Raw genomic sequence first — 19,013 nt, forward strand, 5'->3', positions numbered from 1 at the left:
AATACGAAGAAATGTGCTGTTTACTTCCTAGGGCTGACTTTTACAAGCAGTCTTCTGGTATGGCAAAGATTTATATTAACATTTATAAATAATATTAATAAATAATATTATCTGAATGCGCATGTGCTGTCTACTGCTGCGTTTGATTAGGATGGTAAAAGTTAAATAGGCCCTTATCTAGATGGCTTATGTTAGCATTAGCTACATAGCTGGCCAGTTTACCATAGATGGACATAATTTGGGTAGCAAATTGCTCAGTCAAATTTGACGCTTATTTGAATACCTAGCCGCTCAGTTTCATGTTTTGAACTGGTGGAACGGTCGTATACATGCAAAATCACCCATGAACGTCTTCTTAATCTGCATGAAATATTGTTTTTGTAGATAGTAAGCAGCAGATTCCTTCATAAAGAATGCTACATGTGGCTTTACATCAATCTGTCAGTTATTTTAGAGCCTAGATAGAGTTATATCCCAAGGCAAACCCCAGCCTGCCAGTCAACAATTAAAGCTACATGAATGCAACCATCTGAGACACAGCTGACACAGTAAGTCATTCATCTAGTGTTCAGGTGAAGCTGCTTTAGATTTAAGGTGCCATGGAGTCTGGTGAGGACGGGGGTTACAGTGTTGGAGGTCCATCAGGGGATGAAAACTACTTCCAGGGCTACACCTTCACCGATCGCTCCCATTCCAGCCGTGTTGTGAAGAGCATCATGGACTTGTGTCTGGAGGATGGTCTGTTTGCAGACGTCATCGTCACTGTGGACAGCAAACAGTTCCAGCTTCACCGTCTGGTGCTCTCGGCACAAAGCAGCTTCTTCAGATCCATGTTCACCTCTAACCTTAGAGAAGCTTATGATCGTAATATTGAGCTGAAGGACGTCAGTGCACCTGTCTTCCAGTCGCTGGTGGACTACATCTACCATGGAACGATAAAATTAAAGGTTGAAGACCTGCAGGACACCTATGAAATGGCTGATATGTATCAGCTCACTGCCCTCTTTGAGGAGTGCTCTCGCTTCCTATCTCGAACTGTGGATGTTAAGAATTGCCTGCAGGTGAAACCTTCAGTTTTTATTAATAATGCATACACAAAAACGCTTTGATTAAGGTCGGCTGAATCAGTAGGAAACTTTTGACCACTCTTTCTTTCAGATTATGTGGTTGGCGGATAGACACAGCGACCAGGAGTTGTATACGGCTGCCAAGCACTGTGCAAAGATTCACCTGGTTCAGCTGCACCAGACAGATGAGTTCCTGAACATGCCTTTGTGTCTTCTCATAGATATCATTAAAGGTGAATGAAATTGGTTTCACTTTATATGAGAGTCTGAGATTAGAAAGAGTCAGAGATGATGTTAACTTGTGTGTGTAATTTGCAGATGGTGTGCCAAGCTCACAAAATCCAACTGCTGCTATTGGATCTTGGATAAATCACAACAAAGTCGAGCGAGAGGAGTATTCTGATATGCTTCTAGACAGCCTTAAGGTTAGTGATGATTAGGAGTTGGGGAAAAAAAGGCATTTCACAGTATTTTATGCAATATTTTACCTCACAATGCTGTATTGATATTCTATATCAGGGGTGGAGAACACAGTCCTGCAGAGTTTAGCTCCAACCCTGATAAAAACTCACCTGCTTGTAGCTTCCTAGTAACCCTTAAGACTTTGATTAGCTTGGTGTGTTTGATTATGGTTGAAGCAAGACTCTGCAGGACTGTGGCTCGCTAGGACAGGAGTTCACCACCCCTGTTCTATATTCTTCAGATGAAAATATATCCAGGGCTCAACTGTAGGCATTTATTTGTAATTTTTTTGCTGGCTCAGTCAGGTCAGTAGTTAAGATTGCCACCTGCCTTCCAAAAATGTGCACTGACCCTAACACAAACAAATATAAATTCAATTGAAATTAATTTAAATTTTATATATTTACATGTCATTTTAAATGTATATTATTTGCATGTTTAACATATATTTTAATATAAAAAAAAAATTGTTTATCAAGTTCAAGTTTTTCTATAAAGCACATTTAAAAACAACAAATGTACAAAAGTCCTGTACAATCAAGAAGAAATACAGTATAAAACCAGAATTAAAGGGTTAGTTCACCCAAAAATGAAAATTCTGTCATTAATTACTCACCCTCATGCCGTTCCACACCCGTAAGACCTTCGTTAATCTTCGGAACACAAAGATATTTGATACTTTGATACTTTATTAAGATATTTTAGTTGAAATCCGATGGCTCAGTGAGGCCTGCATAGCCAGCAATGACATTTCCTCTCTCAAGATCCATAAATGTACTAAAAACATATTTAAATCAGTTAATGTGAGTACAGTGGTTCAATATTAATATTATAAAGCGACGAGAATATTTTTGGTGCGCCAAAAAAAACAAAATAACGGCTTATTTAGTGATGGCCGATTTCAAAACAATGCTTCATGAAGCTTCGGAGCACAAATGAATCAGTGTGTCAAATCATGATTCAGATCGCGTGTCAAACCGCCAAACTGCTGAAATCACGTGACTTTGGCGCTCCGAACAGCAGATTCGACACAAAATATTCATAATGCTCCGAAGCCACATGTAATCAGTGTAGAAGATGAGTGATTATGAATACTGATAGAAAAAGCTATTAAAGTAATTAAGATATGAGGAAAACCAACTTAATGCAATGCCCTTGATTTTTATTATATATTTTCTAACAAGTTTTTTTTTTTTTTTTTTCAATTTATAATTTTTCTTTGCAAAGAGAATTTGCAATTATAGATGGAAATTATACAGTTAATATAATTATAAAGGAAACTTTAAAGGAAAAGCACTTTTGACTTTTAATTGTCATTTTAATACAAAGTTCTGTCATGAACTCTAGATGGCGCAGGCTAATAGGTCCTTTAACTCAACTGCTCGTAATCACATCATTATCTATAGGACACAGATGATTGGTTCCTGCTGTATTAGTAGCCAATGAGCTTGCATGCTCAGTCTTCAAATACATGAGTTAGCATTTGCTTTAGCAGTGCAGCACGCTTTCAGAAACCCTCCACCTTCCCCAGCTCCACCTGTATAGATCTGCTACAGGTAATTCATGTACTCTATTGTACAGCAGCAGTATGCTTGCTCTCAGTAGTGTGTTGTGTATTGGCAGTAGCAAGTCCTGTACTTGCTCTGCAGCAGCAGCGCAGCAGATCTATTTTGCCAAGACCAAACATATCAACATTGTCATACCCATTACCATGCCAAACACTCCGAGAGTTGTCATGACAGAAATACATTTTCCTTCTTGTGCTACTATCAGAAGTCATTCTTGCAATGTCCAGAAAACCTCATCTATGTTAACCATCTAGATGCCTATCTAACCAGTTTAAAATGTTGACAAGCAGAATTCACAACCAACTGTTGTTTATAGGTACTGTATTGCCCGCATGCTCATTTTTGGCTTTGTTGTGATTTAGGAGATTGGTGAAAAAGTGCACATATACCTAATTGGGAAAGAAGACACACGCACACACTCACTGGCGGTGTCTCTTCATTGCGATGAGGACGACGCCATCAGTGTGAGCGGCCAGAACAGCCTGTGTCACCAGATCACGGCTGCCTGCAAGCATGGGGCTGATCTATATGTTGTCGGGGGCTCCATACCACGTCGCATGTGGAAATGCAACATGCACACTATGGACTGGGAGCGCTGCGCCCCTCTGCCTCGGGACCGCCTCCACCACACGTTAGTTTCTGTGTCCACAGAGGATGCCATATACTCGTTGGGAGGCAAGACCCTTCAGGACACTCTCTCCAACGCTGTCATTTGCTATACAGTACAGGACAACATATGGAAAGAGACCACTCAACTAGACACAGCCGTGTCGGGTGCAGCCGGAGTCAATTTGGGAGGCACCATTTACCTTTTGGGTGGGGAGGAAAATGACATGGACTTCTTTACCAAACCTTCTCGCCTTATCCAATGCTTCGACACGGCCACACAGAGGTGTCAAACCAAGCCCTACATGCTGCCTTTTGCCGGATGCATGCATGCCACCGCTCATAAGGACCTTATATTTGTGGTGGCAGAGGGCGACTCTCTGGTGTGCTATAACCCACTGCTGGACAGCTTCACCCGACTGCGCTTCCCTGAAGTGTGGAGCTGCGTGCCGTCTCTATGGAAAGTTGCCAGCTGCAATGGCTGCATTTACGTTTTTAGGGATAAATGCAAGAAAGGTGATGCAAACACTTTGAAATTGAACCCTGCCACGTCGGTGGTCTCGGTAATCAAGGGAATCAAAATCCTTCTTACAAACTGGCAGTTTGTTTTGGCCTGAGATGTTTTACGTAATGCATAGGACCATGATAAAAATGTACTATGGTGATTTTAATAGACAACAGTCATGTAAAAGTTGTTACTGTGATACAGTGGTACATGCTTTATAATGTCATGTGAAGTGTTACACAGTAGGACACCGTAAAGTGTTAATGAAGGCCAAATGTAACGTGATGTTTGTCAGTACTTGCAGTGTCATTTGCAGTTGACCATGGTAGTTTGTCAAGATTTAGCAAAACCTTCCAACATGCTCAGTTGATTTCATTTGGATTTCAAAAGAAATTTGTTTGAATTTTTACTTTTTAAACCATTAACATTCCGAAACACATTTCTTTAATCTAATGCCACAAGGACTAAATTGTACACACCATTTACTGTATTAGTTGAATATGTATACAGCTGTGAAATGGATATCATAACTACCCTTAAATGAGTGATAGTGTGCAATATACTGTATGGTGTCTTTCAAATGTCTGCCAAGGTATGCTGAACACAAGGAAATGTTCTCAGATTAACAATGCAAAACATCCTCAAGAATATTGATAAAAGTATTTTAGTACCACTGTCATGGGGCATTTAAATAACATTCATAATGAAAGTTTGTCACTCTCTTACTGATGCTAATTTCTCCATTGTCATCTCAGATCCCCTGTTCTGGTTTATGACTGTATAGGAACTTTAAATTGGGTCAGGTTCCACCTTAACTGTTTACATTTTACTACATTCTCTTCATGCAGTATATGAAGATGCAGTCCATTTTACATCTGCCAGAGACATAGGTTAGCATATTCGTGTCGACCTTTTGGGGTTGGTTCAAAATATTGTTACTTAAAATGACTTATTTGACTTTTGAAGTCATAGTTAATCTGTGTTGTTCAACTCTGTACTTTTGGTCAACTTTTCTCTTGAATTAAAAGGCAAAAATAAGTTACTTGTTTCATATTTTCCCCCTTTGCCTAACAGTTATGATATCACTCTCACCTTTGTGATCTACCAAACCTGTATGACTATTTCTTCTGCAGAACAGAAAAGAAGATATTTTGAAGAATGTCAGCAAAAATCAGATTTTGTATATCCAAATGAGTTTTTGAAAGCCTGGACAGCAAAAAAACATGAAATCTACAGATGCATCTCAGTCTGTACTCTCTGTATTCTATGGAAAATGGCCAGCTGCAATGCCAGCATTTATGTCCAAAGATTTCGGCTGTGACTATGGCACGGAACATCACAATATATACCTGTCTCCTCCTTTCCTGATTTTTTCATGTGCGACAGAGCAATTATGCACCACAACTGGACAGGGTGCTTATTTAGAGAGGGAGATGATGCAGATCCATTTTTCTTGCATCAGTTTTGAAAGCCTCGTCATGTGGGTACGCCTACGTCCTTACCAAAGCAACATAGGATGCAGATAGGTTGGTTATGTCTGGAGTCTGGACACACCAATCTTATTTGATCACTTGCAATTACTAGTGCGGACAGTCTGCCTGAAAAGATCTTATTTGAGGAAAAAATCTAATTTGCCTGCAGTCTGAACATGGCCATACAAGTCATTTTTGGCCATATAGTGAAAATCAATGGGGTCCAATGCGGTTATGAAATGTTTTTCAAAATATCGTATTTTGTGTTTCACAGAAGAAAGTAAGTCACACAAGTGTGACAGAATTTTCGTTTTTTGGTTAACTATCTCTTTAAGTCTCTGGTGTCACCACCCAGAATGTGTCTGTGAAGTTTCAGCTCAAAATACCCCATGTATCATTTTTTTATAGGATGTCAAATTTGCCCCTATTTGGGTGTGAGCAAAAACATGCCATTTTTGTGTGTGTCACTTTAAATGCAAATGAGCTGCTGCTCCCGGCCCCCTTTCCAGAAGAGGGCGGAGCTTTAACAGCTCGCACTTCAGTTGCTCAACAACAACAAAGACGGAGAATCTCACGCAGCCAAAATGACGATTGTCAGTAATGGTGTTCAGCATTACATTGTTCAAACCGGAGTCGACACTGATGGAGAGACTCAGGACGAAGTTACAACTTTTAGAATAAAACTGGACATTTCTGAATGGTTAGTGGATAAATGTATGTAGTTGATGTGGAGTTGATTCAACTCATCGACTAGCACGTGCTGTCATTTTAATCTTTTGGGCAAATCCAGAATTGAATTGACCCTCGTTTGTGAAGCAGTCCGGCGAAAAAAGACGGCATGGTAACAACACTCTACTACAACAACTCTTCGTCTTCTCTAAAGCAGCCCAAAATGGCCTCACCCCCTTTGTAATGTGTTCTCGCGGGCAGGGTTTAAGTAAATTTTGGGGTTTGTGATCACCAACCCTGGAAGAATCTCATTGTAGTCCCTACCAGCCGTTTGTTTTAGTCCATAAAAACCAATTTTTTTAAAAGAAAATATCTCCTTTTGCATTGAACTTTGAGCATTGTAACTTTGCAGATGTTGTTTATGCTCTAACAGCAACATTACACACATTAACACCAAAAACTAAAAATAAAAGATGTTTTTTTTCTTCGCCATTTTAAAACAGACTTGTATCGTTTAAAATAAATACTTGTATTGCTGTGCTTTCAAACTTATATTTACATATTGACTATTATAAATTCTACGCATTACGTTCCCCAAAACATGCTAAGACAGCGTGTTAGCATTTCAGGAATTGTGCTATAACAAAGACGTGACTTACAACCACCAGACGGTTATCTTTGGAGAGATAAACCATCTTGTGAATGGCAAGGTAGTAAATACTCCCAATTTGTCTCCATGAAGCTGGGTGTAAAGGGGGTAGGAAGGGCCGAAGAAAGCCAGGTTCAGTTGAGAACCCGACAATTCGATCCCATTGATGTTTTTCAAGAAGCAGCGGTACTGTAACTCAAGACAAATACCATGTCAGACTTTGTGAACTATTCTAAGCATCAGTTGCTGACACCAAGGCTGGGGGGCTGGGAGGTGGCACACCAAGCGGCTTAACAAGGCCCACCCACAGGAACTGCCACTCTCTATGAGGAGCATTTGACTCGCTCTGCTTCACCGTTGTGAAATATCTGGCTGTTTTTAGACTTGTTCACATGATGTCCAAACCTCTGCCGTAGCTCGGGACTGAATGTTTCCGTAAGTTGTTTTTTTTTCTTAAGGGTCATTCATAGTTGTGGTGCTTGAGCCTCTTAAGGGTGTGTGGATGTGGAGGTGAACAGCACTACTCTTGATATGAAGATCGGCGGATAAGTGTCTTTTGTGACCTTGGCTCTTTTCAGAGGCTGAAGCTGGATTCCAGCAGGGACACATGGTCCAGAGTGACAAGGCCATCTGTTGTAGCGCCAGCACTGCAGTGGGAGGGAGGAGAAAGATGAAGGGGTGGTTTGTAGGGGGTGAGGGTACAGAGAATTCCTCCTCCTCGGGTGTGGAGGGACTAGATATTCTGGGAGATCATTGCCAGCACCTTGGATTGAGACTTATTTCTTTAGCGTCACATTTTTTTCCTTCAACTTTTTTTCCAAAGGGACTGAGGTTGGGTCTTTAACGTCAAAAGAGATCATGATTTTGTCATTCATATGAAGTGCTTTCAAAGTGATGAGCAATGGGGATCTGTACTCTGAAGACCTTGCAAGCTGTGGATCCAGTTTCTTCAACATCTCTTTGCACCCAAAGCTGAGAGTTGTGGATCAGCGAAGCAAGTGGGTGCAGATCTCTGGGGTGGATTTGACGGGTGAAAGACAAAAAATTGCACGCTTGCACTTCCCCAGACGGCCGAAGAGCCAAACGGATGGTTCTTTTTATGAGGGACTTTGTAGCAGAAATGGGTCAGGACCAAACCAAACAACAGATTGAGAAGGGACTGAAGCTCTACCAGTCGAATGACACAGAAAAGGCTTTATATGTCTGGATGAAAGTGTTAAGGAAGACATCTGACCCTGGGGGGAAGTTTCGAGTTTTAGGGTGTCTGATCACAGCACATTCAGAAATGGGGAAATACAAAGAGATGCTACAGGTAAGAGCCACTTTTACAACAGTCCTCCTGCTCTCGTACCTTGATGTTCAGTTTGCCAAAAAAGTTGATTCATATGTATATTCCATTTACTGTCATGTGGAGTAAACTGTTAAAAGGAGCATTTAAATGAAGGCATCGTTCATTGTATGACTTCTGTGGAACACAAAATATTCACCATATTTTTATCCATATAATGAAAGTCAAATTGGGTCGAAAACAAAATTGGATCCCATTGACTTTCATTGTATGGATAAAAAAGCACTTTTTTGTGTTCCACAGAAGAAATAAAGACCGGTTTGGAATAACTTAAAACATTGATATCTGGTAAAAAATTGATAAACACACACACTTAGACGTGATTTGCACTAATTTGCTTGTAACCTGATTTCTGACATACTGATATATATATACCAATGCGGAACATGCATATAATATATAACTTCCATAGTTACGTGGAAGGTAAGGAGAGCCACATGCAATATGATCCTCAGCACCGAGCATCTTGTTGACATAAACCTCCTTGCAGAGGGACCTGCTTTCCCAAGTTCAGCAAAGACTTCATTTGCACTATGATGTGTTTAAACAACTGTAGCTCTCACATAATAACATTAAAGTATGCTTGATATGTACTATTGATGTGTTGTGGTATGAAGACCATTTTAACAGGAGTATATTGTCTTGTCTAGAACTATATCCGGTTGCAACAGGATTCGTGTCGCCCTATGGGGAACACCTGAACGGGCTTTTAACTATCTGTCAATTTTAGACTCCTATAAAATAATTTTAGTAATTTTCTATTGTTTTCTGTCCCCATGTACATGCAACCATCGATCAGTACTCCCTAGCTCAGATAAACACAGCCAGAGAGATGGAGGACCCTGACTACCTGACGGAGGGTTACCTGAACCTGGCACGCAGCAATGAGAAGCTTTGTGAATTCCAGAAGACAGTCTCATATTGTGAGACCTGCTTAAACATGCAGGGCACCACAGTTAGCCTACAGCTCAATGGGCAAGTGTGTTTGAGCATGGGCAATGCCTACCTGGGCCTTAGCGTTTTCCAAAAGGCCTTAGTGAGCTACGAGAAGGCCCTGCGATACGCTCACAACAATGATGATAAGATGCTGGAGTGCAGGGTCTGCTGCAGTTTGGGCAACTTCTACATCCAGCTTAAGGTATCACTGCTTTTTATCATTGTATTTTGCTTGTGGCACATCTACTTATTTTTATTATTACTATTTTACACATTTTAGTATAATAGTAAAGTCAATGGGTGTTTGGACATTATGGAGTCAAAAAAAAAAAAAAAAAAAAAAAAAAAATATATATATATATATATATATATGAGTCATTTTCTATATTTTTTTACTAGTGGGTGCAGGACACTATAGTTCATTTATGTAAGTGAGGATAACAAAATAAAGTAAACTGTGACATATTATACCCAAAAAATTCTTCATTCAGTGGACTACCAGTAAAATTGATACAAATTTGGAACCAAAAATTATTCAGACACTTTGACCTGACCATGTTTTGCTTAAGTGTTATCTGACATAATTAAGATATTTTTTTCTGACACAGTTTAACTCTGAGATCTTGTCATATTTTATTACCATTTTTTAAACTATAGTGAATGAACTGTATTAATGAATGAAATGTTCAATGTATATATATATATATATATATATATATATATATATATATATATATATATATATATATAAGCATCTTTAAAATGTCACACATTCTTTTAACTTCATGAGGTGCATTCTGGGATGCTTTTAAACCGTGTTGCAGGAGTTCACAAGACTGCTGGACTGTGATGGCTACTTTTCCTTCACTATACACTTATAAATTAAAACTAAATCTATTTAAATAAATAATGTATAGAAAATCATTATCATCCACAATCTAGCCTTTAGATCAGGTTTTGGAGATCATGGGAGGCATAAATTCATTCAAGCGTGTCTAAATGTTTGACTGGTAGTGTATACTACTGTCCAAAAGTTTCTTATGCACAACAATTATTTGATCAAAAAATACAGTAGAACAGTAATATTGTGAAATATTACAATTTAACAATAAATTCCTGTGATGGTAAATCTGAATTTTCAGCATCATTACTCCAGTGTTCAATGTGACATGATCCTCCAGAAATCGTTCTAATATGCTGATTTGGAGCTCAAGAAACTCTTCCTTTTATTATCAATGTTGAAAATGTTGATATGGAAACTGCAATATATTTTTTCCAGGATGATTTCATGAATATAGTTCAACAGAACAGCATTTATTCAAAATAGAAATCTTTTATGACAATGTAAATGTCTTTAACACGTTCTTGCTGTATTAATTTCTTTAAAAACAACAACTTTTGAACAGTAGTGTATGTCTACCAGCATCACTGTATAATGTATGTTCTATTTCACTGACAGAGTAGTAAGCATGACTAACAAACTGCCTACATGTTATGTACAGTGTATCCAATTGCAAGTCAGACAAAGTAGGTTTGGCTAGATATAGGCATTTGTACTCACCTTGACACCACAGATTTAAAGAGAGCAAATCCCCTGGATTCCCAGGAAGGCCTGCTGTAATATGTATGTGATGAAGAGGCATGCAGAGAATGTAAGCGCTACTAGGAGCAATAATAAGACAGCTCCTTTTAGCTGTGGCAGAGTTCAATCTCCCTGCCACAGGGGAAATGATCAGCTTTGAGTGCTTGCTTGCTTTGAGCATTCTCACTTACACACTCTTTGATAATCATATTTATTTAAATTTATTCATGTATTCATGACTTGAAATATCTCATTTTATGTTTATCAGTTTGCAGAAGTTACTAGTATGTGGTTGCTGTTTTAAATCAACATTCTTTTAAATGTTATAAGTTTATATAATTGATGAATTCCTAATAATTCCTAATAATTATGTACGGCTTGTTTTATGCTCCTAATAAGTGTCCTTATCTGCATATTTTGTGCTGTTGCAGGATTATGAGAAAGCACTCTTCTTTCCTTGCAAAGCAGCTGAACTGGTGAATGACTATGGTAAAGGGTGGAGTCTAAAGTACCGTGCCATGAGCCAGTACCATATGTCAGTGGCCTACAGGAAGCTGATGCGCTTACCGGATGCAATGGAATGCTGTGAGGTACAAATATTTATTATGATTTTATGTCACATCAACCATTTTTAAATTAGTAATGTACGTGCAGGCTTTTTATAACATACACTGTAAACAATAATTGTAATTTTGGCAACACTTTATTTTAGGGTCTTTTATCTAGTTGCTTATTAGCATGCATATTACTAGAATATTGGATATTTATTAGTACTTATTAAGCACATATACCTAAACAATACCTAAACTTAACAACTATCTTACTAACTATTAATAATCAGTAAATTAGGAGTTTATTGAGGGAAAAGTCGTAGTTAATAGTTTGTGTTACCTATACTAAAGTGTTACCGTAATTTTAACTGTAAAAGACTGTACAAGTGTGAGAGTAAAACCTGTTAATTAGTTAACAGTAAATGTCCATACTATATAGGGGTAAAAATAATACATTTTGTCATTTTACAGTAAAATACTGTTAAATGTACCATTTTTGGAAGTAAAAAGAACAAATCATCTTATAATTTACAGTGAAAAAGCATATATTGACATTACCAGAATTCCCTGTGTGACACTTCACATTTGAGGGTTATTTTCTTCTTCTTTTATGTACAGTAGGGTTTTATGTTACATCTTATGTTGTTTAACCCTCTTGTGCGCTTCATGTGGCGGTCAAAATTTACAGATTTTTTTATTTTTATTTTAATGAAATGAATGTACCATATTTATTTTAGTTCGATAATGTTAAATAAATTATATTTATAGTGTAGTTATAATCCATTTCTTCACTTTTTGAGCATAGACTTTATAAAATTTTACATTTATTGTTATGAAAAATGCACAAAAATACTATTTTCACTTTTTATGAACTACATATTTTCCAAAAACATGTTTTACTCTAAAACTGTGAGAAAATCAAAGCCAAAAATCTAAACAAGGTTTCAAATTTGAGCTTGATATCTCAAAAAATGAGCTTTTTGTAAGATTTTGTTTGGGTGCAGTACCAAAAGTTTCCACTAGATGAAATTAGTTTCTTATGTATTTCCAATGCGATCATTTTGACCGCAAGGATTATGAGAGTGACTATTTTTTTATTTAACCTTTTCAAATCATGTCCATGATTTGTGATTTGTGTGTGTGTGTTCACATAGTGTTCACAAAGCAAGTGGCAAAACCTTTAGCAAGTTTCGTAGCATCGTGATGAAGTAAAATATTTGAAGAAAAAAAACGTAACATTTTCTGTCAAATTTCTGAAGAGCACCAGAGGGTTAATGAATGTTTATTGCATTAGGTGTTGCTTGTTACCATGATAGAGTTTTGCATTTGTATGCATGACACCTTCTATATATTAGTATTTACCTCAGTTTACCTCAGTTTGTGGAAACGTTACTTGTGATGAACTTTAAAATGTGGTTTTCTCTTTACCCCCAGTGTTATGGTGAAAGTCAGTTTAAGTAAAAAGTACAAAACTGCTTTTAGTAGCAGCATGACCTTAATTCAGCAGAAAAGGGATGTTGGATTTACCAATTTAATTCATTTATATATTTTGTAAATTACAATTTTAAATTGTGAAGTGTACAGGTTGTTCTGTAAATATCTTTACATTTTACTGTATTTTTTACAGAATTATTTAGGCAACCTCAGCTGCCAGTTATATTTTGTAAAAATTAAACACTTTGCTCTTAAAATATACATTTAGCATGTGTATTTATGTTGTATTGCATCATAAACTTACAAATATGGCAGTTTGTGTCAATGGTCACCTGGACAAATTTAAGGCAACATCTTAATCCCCCAGGATGCCGCATGTTGATCATATTTATCAGTCCCCTTGGCGTAACCCTGGCCTCTGAATTTCTGCTGCTCGGCCCATGGCACAACTGACAGGTGCAGCTATTTGTAGGACTATTTGTGCCAGCCCCCTTTACTATGGCTGATAAAAATACGCCAGTCGAGAGTCCATCCTGCTGAGGTGCCGTCTGAGTGGAGTGTTAATGAAGAGCAGAGCTTACACTTAGCCCCTCGCTAATGACAAGGAGAGAAATATCCCAGCCAGTCATTGCTTTGGACTGTGAGCGTTACAATGTGCTGTCTGCAGCAGTGATTTACTGACGTCTAACAGTGGGGATTAATGCAGGCTCTCTTCCAGCTGTCACGCAACTTTTCGATTGTGTATGGGGTCTGTTGGCACATACTACAGGTCAAAAGTTTGGAGTAATTAAGATTTTTGAAATAAGTCTCTTATGTTCACCAAGGCTGCATTTATTTGATCAAAATACAGTAAAACAATTTAAATTGTGTAACTATAACTATACGCACGTTTTATAAACAAGGCCCAATGTGATTACATAATTTCGAGGTAATATGTGAAGCCAAAGAACATCTGATGGTGGGACATTTGAGCCACCTGGGGGAATGTCTGAGGGAGGATATATTGTCTGTCGTAAATGGAAGTGACAGCAAGATTAACTTTATGCTTACTTAAACTGTATACTGTACTGTATGTGCAATATGTGCAATGTGGAGCTGTTCTTATTATGGGTTACAAAAATATGTAAAGCAATATACTTGAAAGGAGTAAAAACAAGCATGCAAAAGCAAATGATGTTGTAAAGAAAAATATAAACCTACATGCTACAGTATTTGTGAAACTCTGGAGAACAATATGCATAAATGATTCCTTAATATTGTAAAATATTTTATGTCTCTCAGGAATCAATGAAGATCGCACTGCAGCATGGAGATCGACCTCTTCAGGCATTGTGTCTGCTTAACTTTGCTGATATTCATCGCTGTCAGAAAGATGTTGATGTAAGTTTAATGCAATCCCTTTCTTTCCAGTATATTGCTAGCATTTATTTTTATCCTTAATATCACATTGGATATCATTGTTAGGGATCCTGGTGAAAATGACTAGTGCATTTAGCACATAATTTTCAAACAATTTTTTTCACTGTCCCACTTACACATTATTGGAGAATTGTGCTTTACGGTTATGACTAAAATCATAATTGTCATTTATTTCCTTTTATATTATAATCATGATTAGTTAATGTTGATTCATGGAATTTACATTAAATGGCTAGTTCACCCAAAAATGAAATTTCTGTCATAATTACCCTCATGTCATACCAAACCCGTAAGACCTTTGTTCATCTTCAGAACACAAATGAAGATATTTTTGATGAAATGCGAGAGCTGTCTGACTTCTCCATAGACAGCAATTTAATTTCCACTTTCAAGGCCTAAAAAGGTGGAAAAGACATTGTTAAAGTAGTCAACGTGACTACAGTGGTTCAACCTTAATTTTATGCGCAAAAACGAAACAAAAATAACTTTATTCAACAAATTCATCTCTTCCCTGTCAGTTTCCTATGCTGTTTATGTTGTATAGACAATGCAGCACTTCTGGTTTCTACGTCAGAACGCCGTCTCATTATTGGCCGGCTCCTGTATCAACATCACACGCATGCGTCGTGCTGCTCTCGTGTACAGCGTCGGCCAATACTAAACTGGTGTTCTGACATAGAACCTGGAAGTGCTGAACACAATATTGTAAATCTTTCCCTTTTAAACTAAGAAGGGGAATCTAACCTAATTAGCCTAACCTAATACAAACCCCATTCCAAAAAAGTTGGGACACTGTACAAATTGAGAATAAAAACCGAACGCAATGATGTGGAAGTTTCAAATTTCAATATTTTATTCAGAATACAACATAGATGACATATCAAATGTTTAAACTGAGAAAATGTATCATTTTAAGGGAAAAATAAGTTGATTTTAAATTTCATGGCATCAACACATCTCAAAAAAGTTGGGACAAGGCCATGTTCACCACTGTGTGGCATCCCCTCTTCTTTTTATAACAGTCTGCAAACGTCTGTGGACTGAGACGACAAGTTGCTCAAGTTTAGGAATAGGAATGTTGTCCCATTCTTGTCTAATACAGGCTTCTAGTTGCTCAGTTGTCTTAGGTCTTCTTTGCCGCGTCTTCATCTTTATGATGCGCCAAATGTTTTCTATGGGTGAAAGATCTGGACTGCAGGCTGGCCATTTCAGTATCCGGATCCTTCTTCTACACAGCCATGATGTTGTAATTGATGCAGTGTGTGGTCTGGCATTGTCATGTTGGAAAATGCAAGGTCTTCCCTGAAAGAGACGACGTCTGGATGGGAGCATATGTTGATCTAGAACTTGGATATACCTTTCAGCATTGATGGTGCCTTTCCAGATGTGTAAGCTGCCCATGCCACACGCACTCATGCAACCCCATACCATCAGAGATGCAGGCTTCTGAACTGAGCGCTGATAACAACTTTAGTCCGGATGACATGGCGTCCCAGTTTTCCAAAAATAACTTAAAATTTTGATTTGTCTGACCACAGAACAGTTTTCCACTTTGCCACAGTCCATTTTAAATGAGCCTTGGCCCAGAGAAAACGCCTGCGCTTCTGGATCATGTTTAGATATGGCTTGTTTTTTGACCTATAGAGTTTTAGCCGGTAATGGCGAATGGCACGGTGGATTGTGTTCACCGACAATGTTTTCTGGAAGTATTCCTGAGCCCATGTTGTGATTTCCATAACAATAGCATTCCTGTATGTGATGCACTGCCGTCTAAGGGCCTGAAGATCACGGGCATCCAGTATGGTTTTCCGGCCTTGACCCTTACGCACAGAGATTGTTCCAGATTCTCTGAATCTTTGGATGATGTTATGCTCTGTAGATGATGATAACTTCAAACTCTTTGCAATTTTTCTCTGAGAAGCTCTTTTCTGATATTGCTCCACTATTTTTCGCCGCAGCATTGGGGGAATTGGTGATCCTCTGCCAGTTGACCTAATAAGTTGCAAATTGGTCCTCCAGCTGTTCCTTATATGCACATTTAACTTTTCCGGCCTCTTATTGCTACCTGTCCCAACTTTTTTGGAATGTGTAGCTCTCATGAAATCCAAAATGAGCCAATATTTGGCATGACATTTCAAAATGTCTCACTTTCAACATTTGATATGTTATCTATATTCTATTGTGAATAAAATATAAGTTTATGAGATTTGTAAATTATTGCAATTCTTTTTTATTCACAATTTGTACAGTGTCCCAACTTTTTTGGAATCGGGTTTGTAGTAATAATAATAGACCAGAAGAATGTAAAAGGCCTACATTAATTGGAAATGCCAAATCATGTTTATATTGCCAATATTTGATGCTTTTGACAATATCTCTGGCTATTGTCTGTACGTGATCATCGTCTGTTGACGCAACCCGGGTTATCGCGGGGCCTCCCCCGCTGTGCGTGCCCTGTGTGCCCGTCTGCTACGCCACTACATCACTATCTTAACGCCTCTATCTTAATTTGTGTTCTGAAGATGAACGAAGGTCTTACGGATATGGAACAGCAAATGAAAGAATTTGCATTTTTGGGTGAACTAACCCTTTAATATACAACAGTCTTGCAACTAGCTACAATGTTCAACGCTGCAAAAGAAAAGAAAAAAAACATGGTAAATATGCATTCTGTAACCAACACTTTTTGCAATTACTTAATTACGGCAGCCATAATCTCAAATGTTTTTCTATTATTCCTGGATTCCTATTGCAGAACACTCAACCAAGCATGTTGTAAATGTTGCTTTTCTTCACCTTCAATACAGAAAGCATTCCCTCGCTACGAGTCCTCCATGTGCATAATGTCAGAGATTGGAAACCGCCTTGGACAAGCATCCATCTACGTCGGGGTGGGAAAATGCTGGATTCTGCAGAAGGAATACGACAAGGTCGAGAATTTGATTTGATTGTGTAGTTTTCATGATAGATGTCCATTTGTGATCGACACATCTGAAAAATCTCAAATGGCCAATTCGTTAATGATTTTTTCTTTATCATTTATGGCTTTCACAGGCTCTGGACTCAATGCAAAGAGCACATGATCTGGCCGAGGCGACTGGAAACAAGGTGATGAATCTATTTTAGAAAAAGAGAAAAGCATCTAATTTTCAACGCTGCTTCAGAGGCAGTGGAGTTTTAATGACATACCCTTATCTCTCTATTCTTCTGTTCCAGCTGTGTATCCTGAAGGTGCACAGCCTGTGTGAAGGCATCTACCGCTGTAAGGAGCAGCAGGATGAGTTGAGGGAGCAGGTGGTGAAGTTCCTGCAGTGTGTGGAAGAGCTGGAGCTCTACTGTGGCATGTGTGGGGAGTCCATCGGAGAGAGGAACCAGCAGCTGCAGGCCTTGCCCTGCTCTCACATTTTCCACCTCAAGTATGTATTGGTTATTACTCTCTGTAGCCACCAGCTCATAGCTACACAACTCACTATGTTCTCTTCACACAGGTGTCTGCAGACAAATGGCACAAAGGGCTGCCCAAAATGTCATCGTTCATCAATGAAGCTGGGTTTTGTATGAAATTGCACTCCTGCCTTGGACAAAACAGCTGAATCCCATCACAGTGACTCGACTGGGAGCAGAAGTTCCGGGGCCTTCTTCCAGGAAGCTTTCTAACTGGACAAAAGGAGGTTTTCCAGTGTTTCCATCCTGTCTTTATGGCAACTGGGAATAATGTGGGAATGACAGGACATGGATTAATAGTTCAATACAGAGACAGAAGATATTTCTTTGAACTGATCTTATAATGCTGCATTGGTTAAGAAACATTAAACTGCCTTTGATTGGACCATGCGGCGTTGCTGTCCTCTCAGTGAGGATATTCATCAAAGAGGTGAGAGCTTTACATATCACGTGGTTTCATAATGGACATTATTGTTATATTATCACAGCTGAACAGAACAAAACATGTATTTACAACTTTCTAAGCAAGTTTCAAACCCTTATCAATTTCTTCAGATTGTGTAAATGATTCATGAATGCTATGATCAGTGTAATTTGAAAAAGATAAAGGTGTTAGACATGCTGTTCAGTTTGAGTTTGTTTGAGGTTTGTTTTGAGCTTGTAGTAAACTCAAATGTCTCTAACTGCCTCCTGAAACTAATATTCTGAAGTAACAGGGGCGTGTGTTCAACTTATTAACTTGACCAATTATGCATTTTGTTAACTATTTATATGACGATTATTTATGTCTTTTAATAAGAAACCTATACAGTACACACATCATTACTTCATTGTTTCTGATAATAGTTGAATGAATTTCTTTTACTTTGAATCAGCAAAATGTGAAAAGTAGTCTTTATTCAGTTCTTTATTTCTTTATACAATGCATTTATAGGATGTGCGGTTAGAAGAATAGTTTTCTAATATCACCTTATATTTCGTCTCCATTATTTTCTACAACCTTCAGAGATTTACAAAAGAAAATGTGCTCTGTATTGAATCAACAAATGGTTTATACTTTGTCCAACCAGTATAGCACTAAAGTATTTGAGTATGTTTAACCAGAAATGGCCCAAAATTAGTTTTTATTCTTATTTCTTTGTGGGCACTTTAATTTAATTTTTCAACCAAATGTTATATATATATATATTATATATATATTATCATTTTAAAATATGATTATTCTTACACATCACAAGCGGTATATACGATTTAAACAATCTCTTTGATCATCTGACAAATATTCATATTCATTTATTAAT

The 19,013-nt window shown here is 37.9% G+C and overlaps 2 protein-coding genes across 4 annotated transcripts; both read left to right on the forward strand.

Annotated features, from left to right (window-relative positions):
• Window position 1: 1 nt before the first annotated feature.
• On the forward strand, window positions 2-5,839 carry kbtbd4 (kelch repeat and BTB (POZ) domain containing 4). The gene is made up of 4 exons (XM_067389301.1): window positions 2-1,061; window positions 1,159-1,300; window positions 1,386-1,492; window positions 3,460-5,839. The coding sequence occupies exons 1-4, from the start codon at window positions 600-602 to the stop codon at window positions 4,318-4,320; spliced, it is 1,572 nt and encodes a 523-aa protein (XP_067245402.1). The 5' UTR covers window positions 2-599; the 3' UTR covers window positions 4,321-5,839.
• A 1,493-nt stretch (window positions 5,840-7,332) lies between these two features.
• Window positions 7,333-18,898, forward strand: rapsn (receptor-associated protein of the synapse, 43kD). Of its 3 annotated transcripts, none has more exons than XM_067389306.1 (9): window positions 7,333-7,433; window positions 7,822-8,310; window positions 9,146-9,484; window positions 11,296-11,454; window positions 14,131-14,229; window positions 17,076-17,198; window positions 17,323-17,376; window positions 17,485-17,684; window positions 17,757-18,898. In XM_067389306.1, exons 2-9 carry the CDS (start codon window positions 8,086-8,088, stop codon window positions 17,827-17,829), a joined length of 1,272 nt encoding a protein of 423 aa, XP_067245407.1. In that variant the 5' UTR covers window positions 7,333-7,433; window positions 7,822-8,085; the 3' UTR covers window positions 17,830-18,898. The 3 variants fall into 3 exon arrangements, with proteins under 3 accessions (XP_067245407.1, XP_067245406.1, XP_067245404.1); XM_067389305.1 differs by having other exon boundaries at window positions 7,364-7,433; window positions 7,577-8,310; XM_067389303.1 differs by lacking the exon at window positions 7,333-7,433 and having other exon boundaries at window positions 7,466-8,310.
• The last annotated feature ends 115 nt before the right edge of the window (window positions 18,899-19,013 follow it).

Source organism: Chanodichthys erythropterus, chromosome 7 (genome assembly GCF_024489055.1).
Source record: "Chanodichthys erythropterus isolate Z2021 chromosome 7, ASM2448905v1, whole genome shotgun sequence".
Taxonomy (NCBI): domain Eukaryota; kingdom Metazoa; phylum Chordata; class Actinopteri; order Cypriniformes; family Xenocyprididae; genus Chanodichthys; species Chanodichthys erythropterus.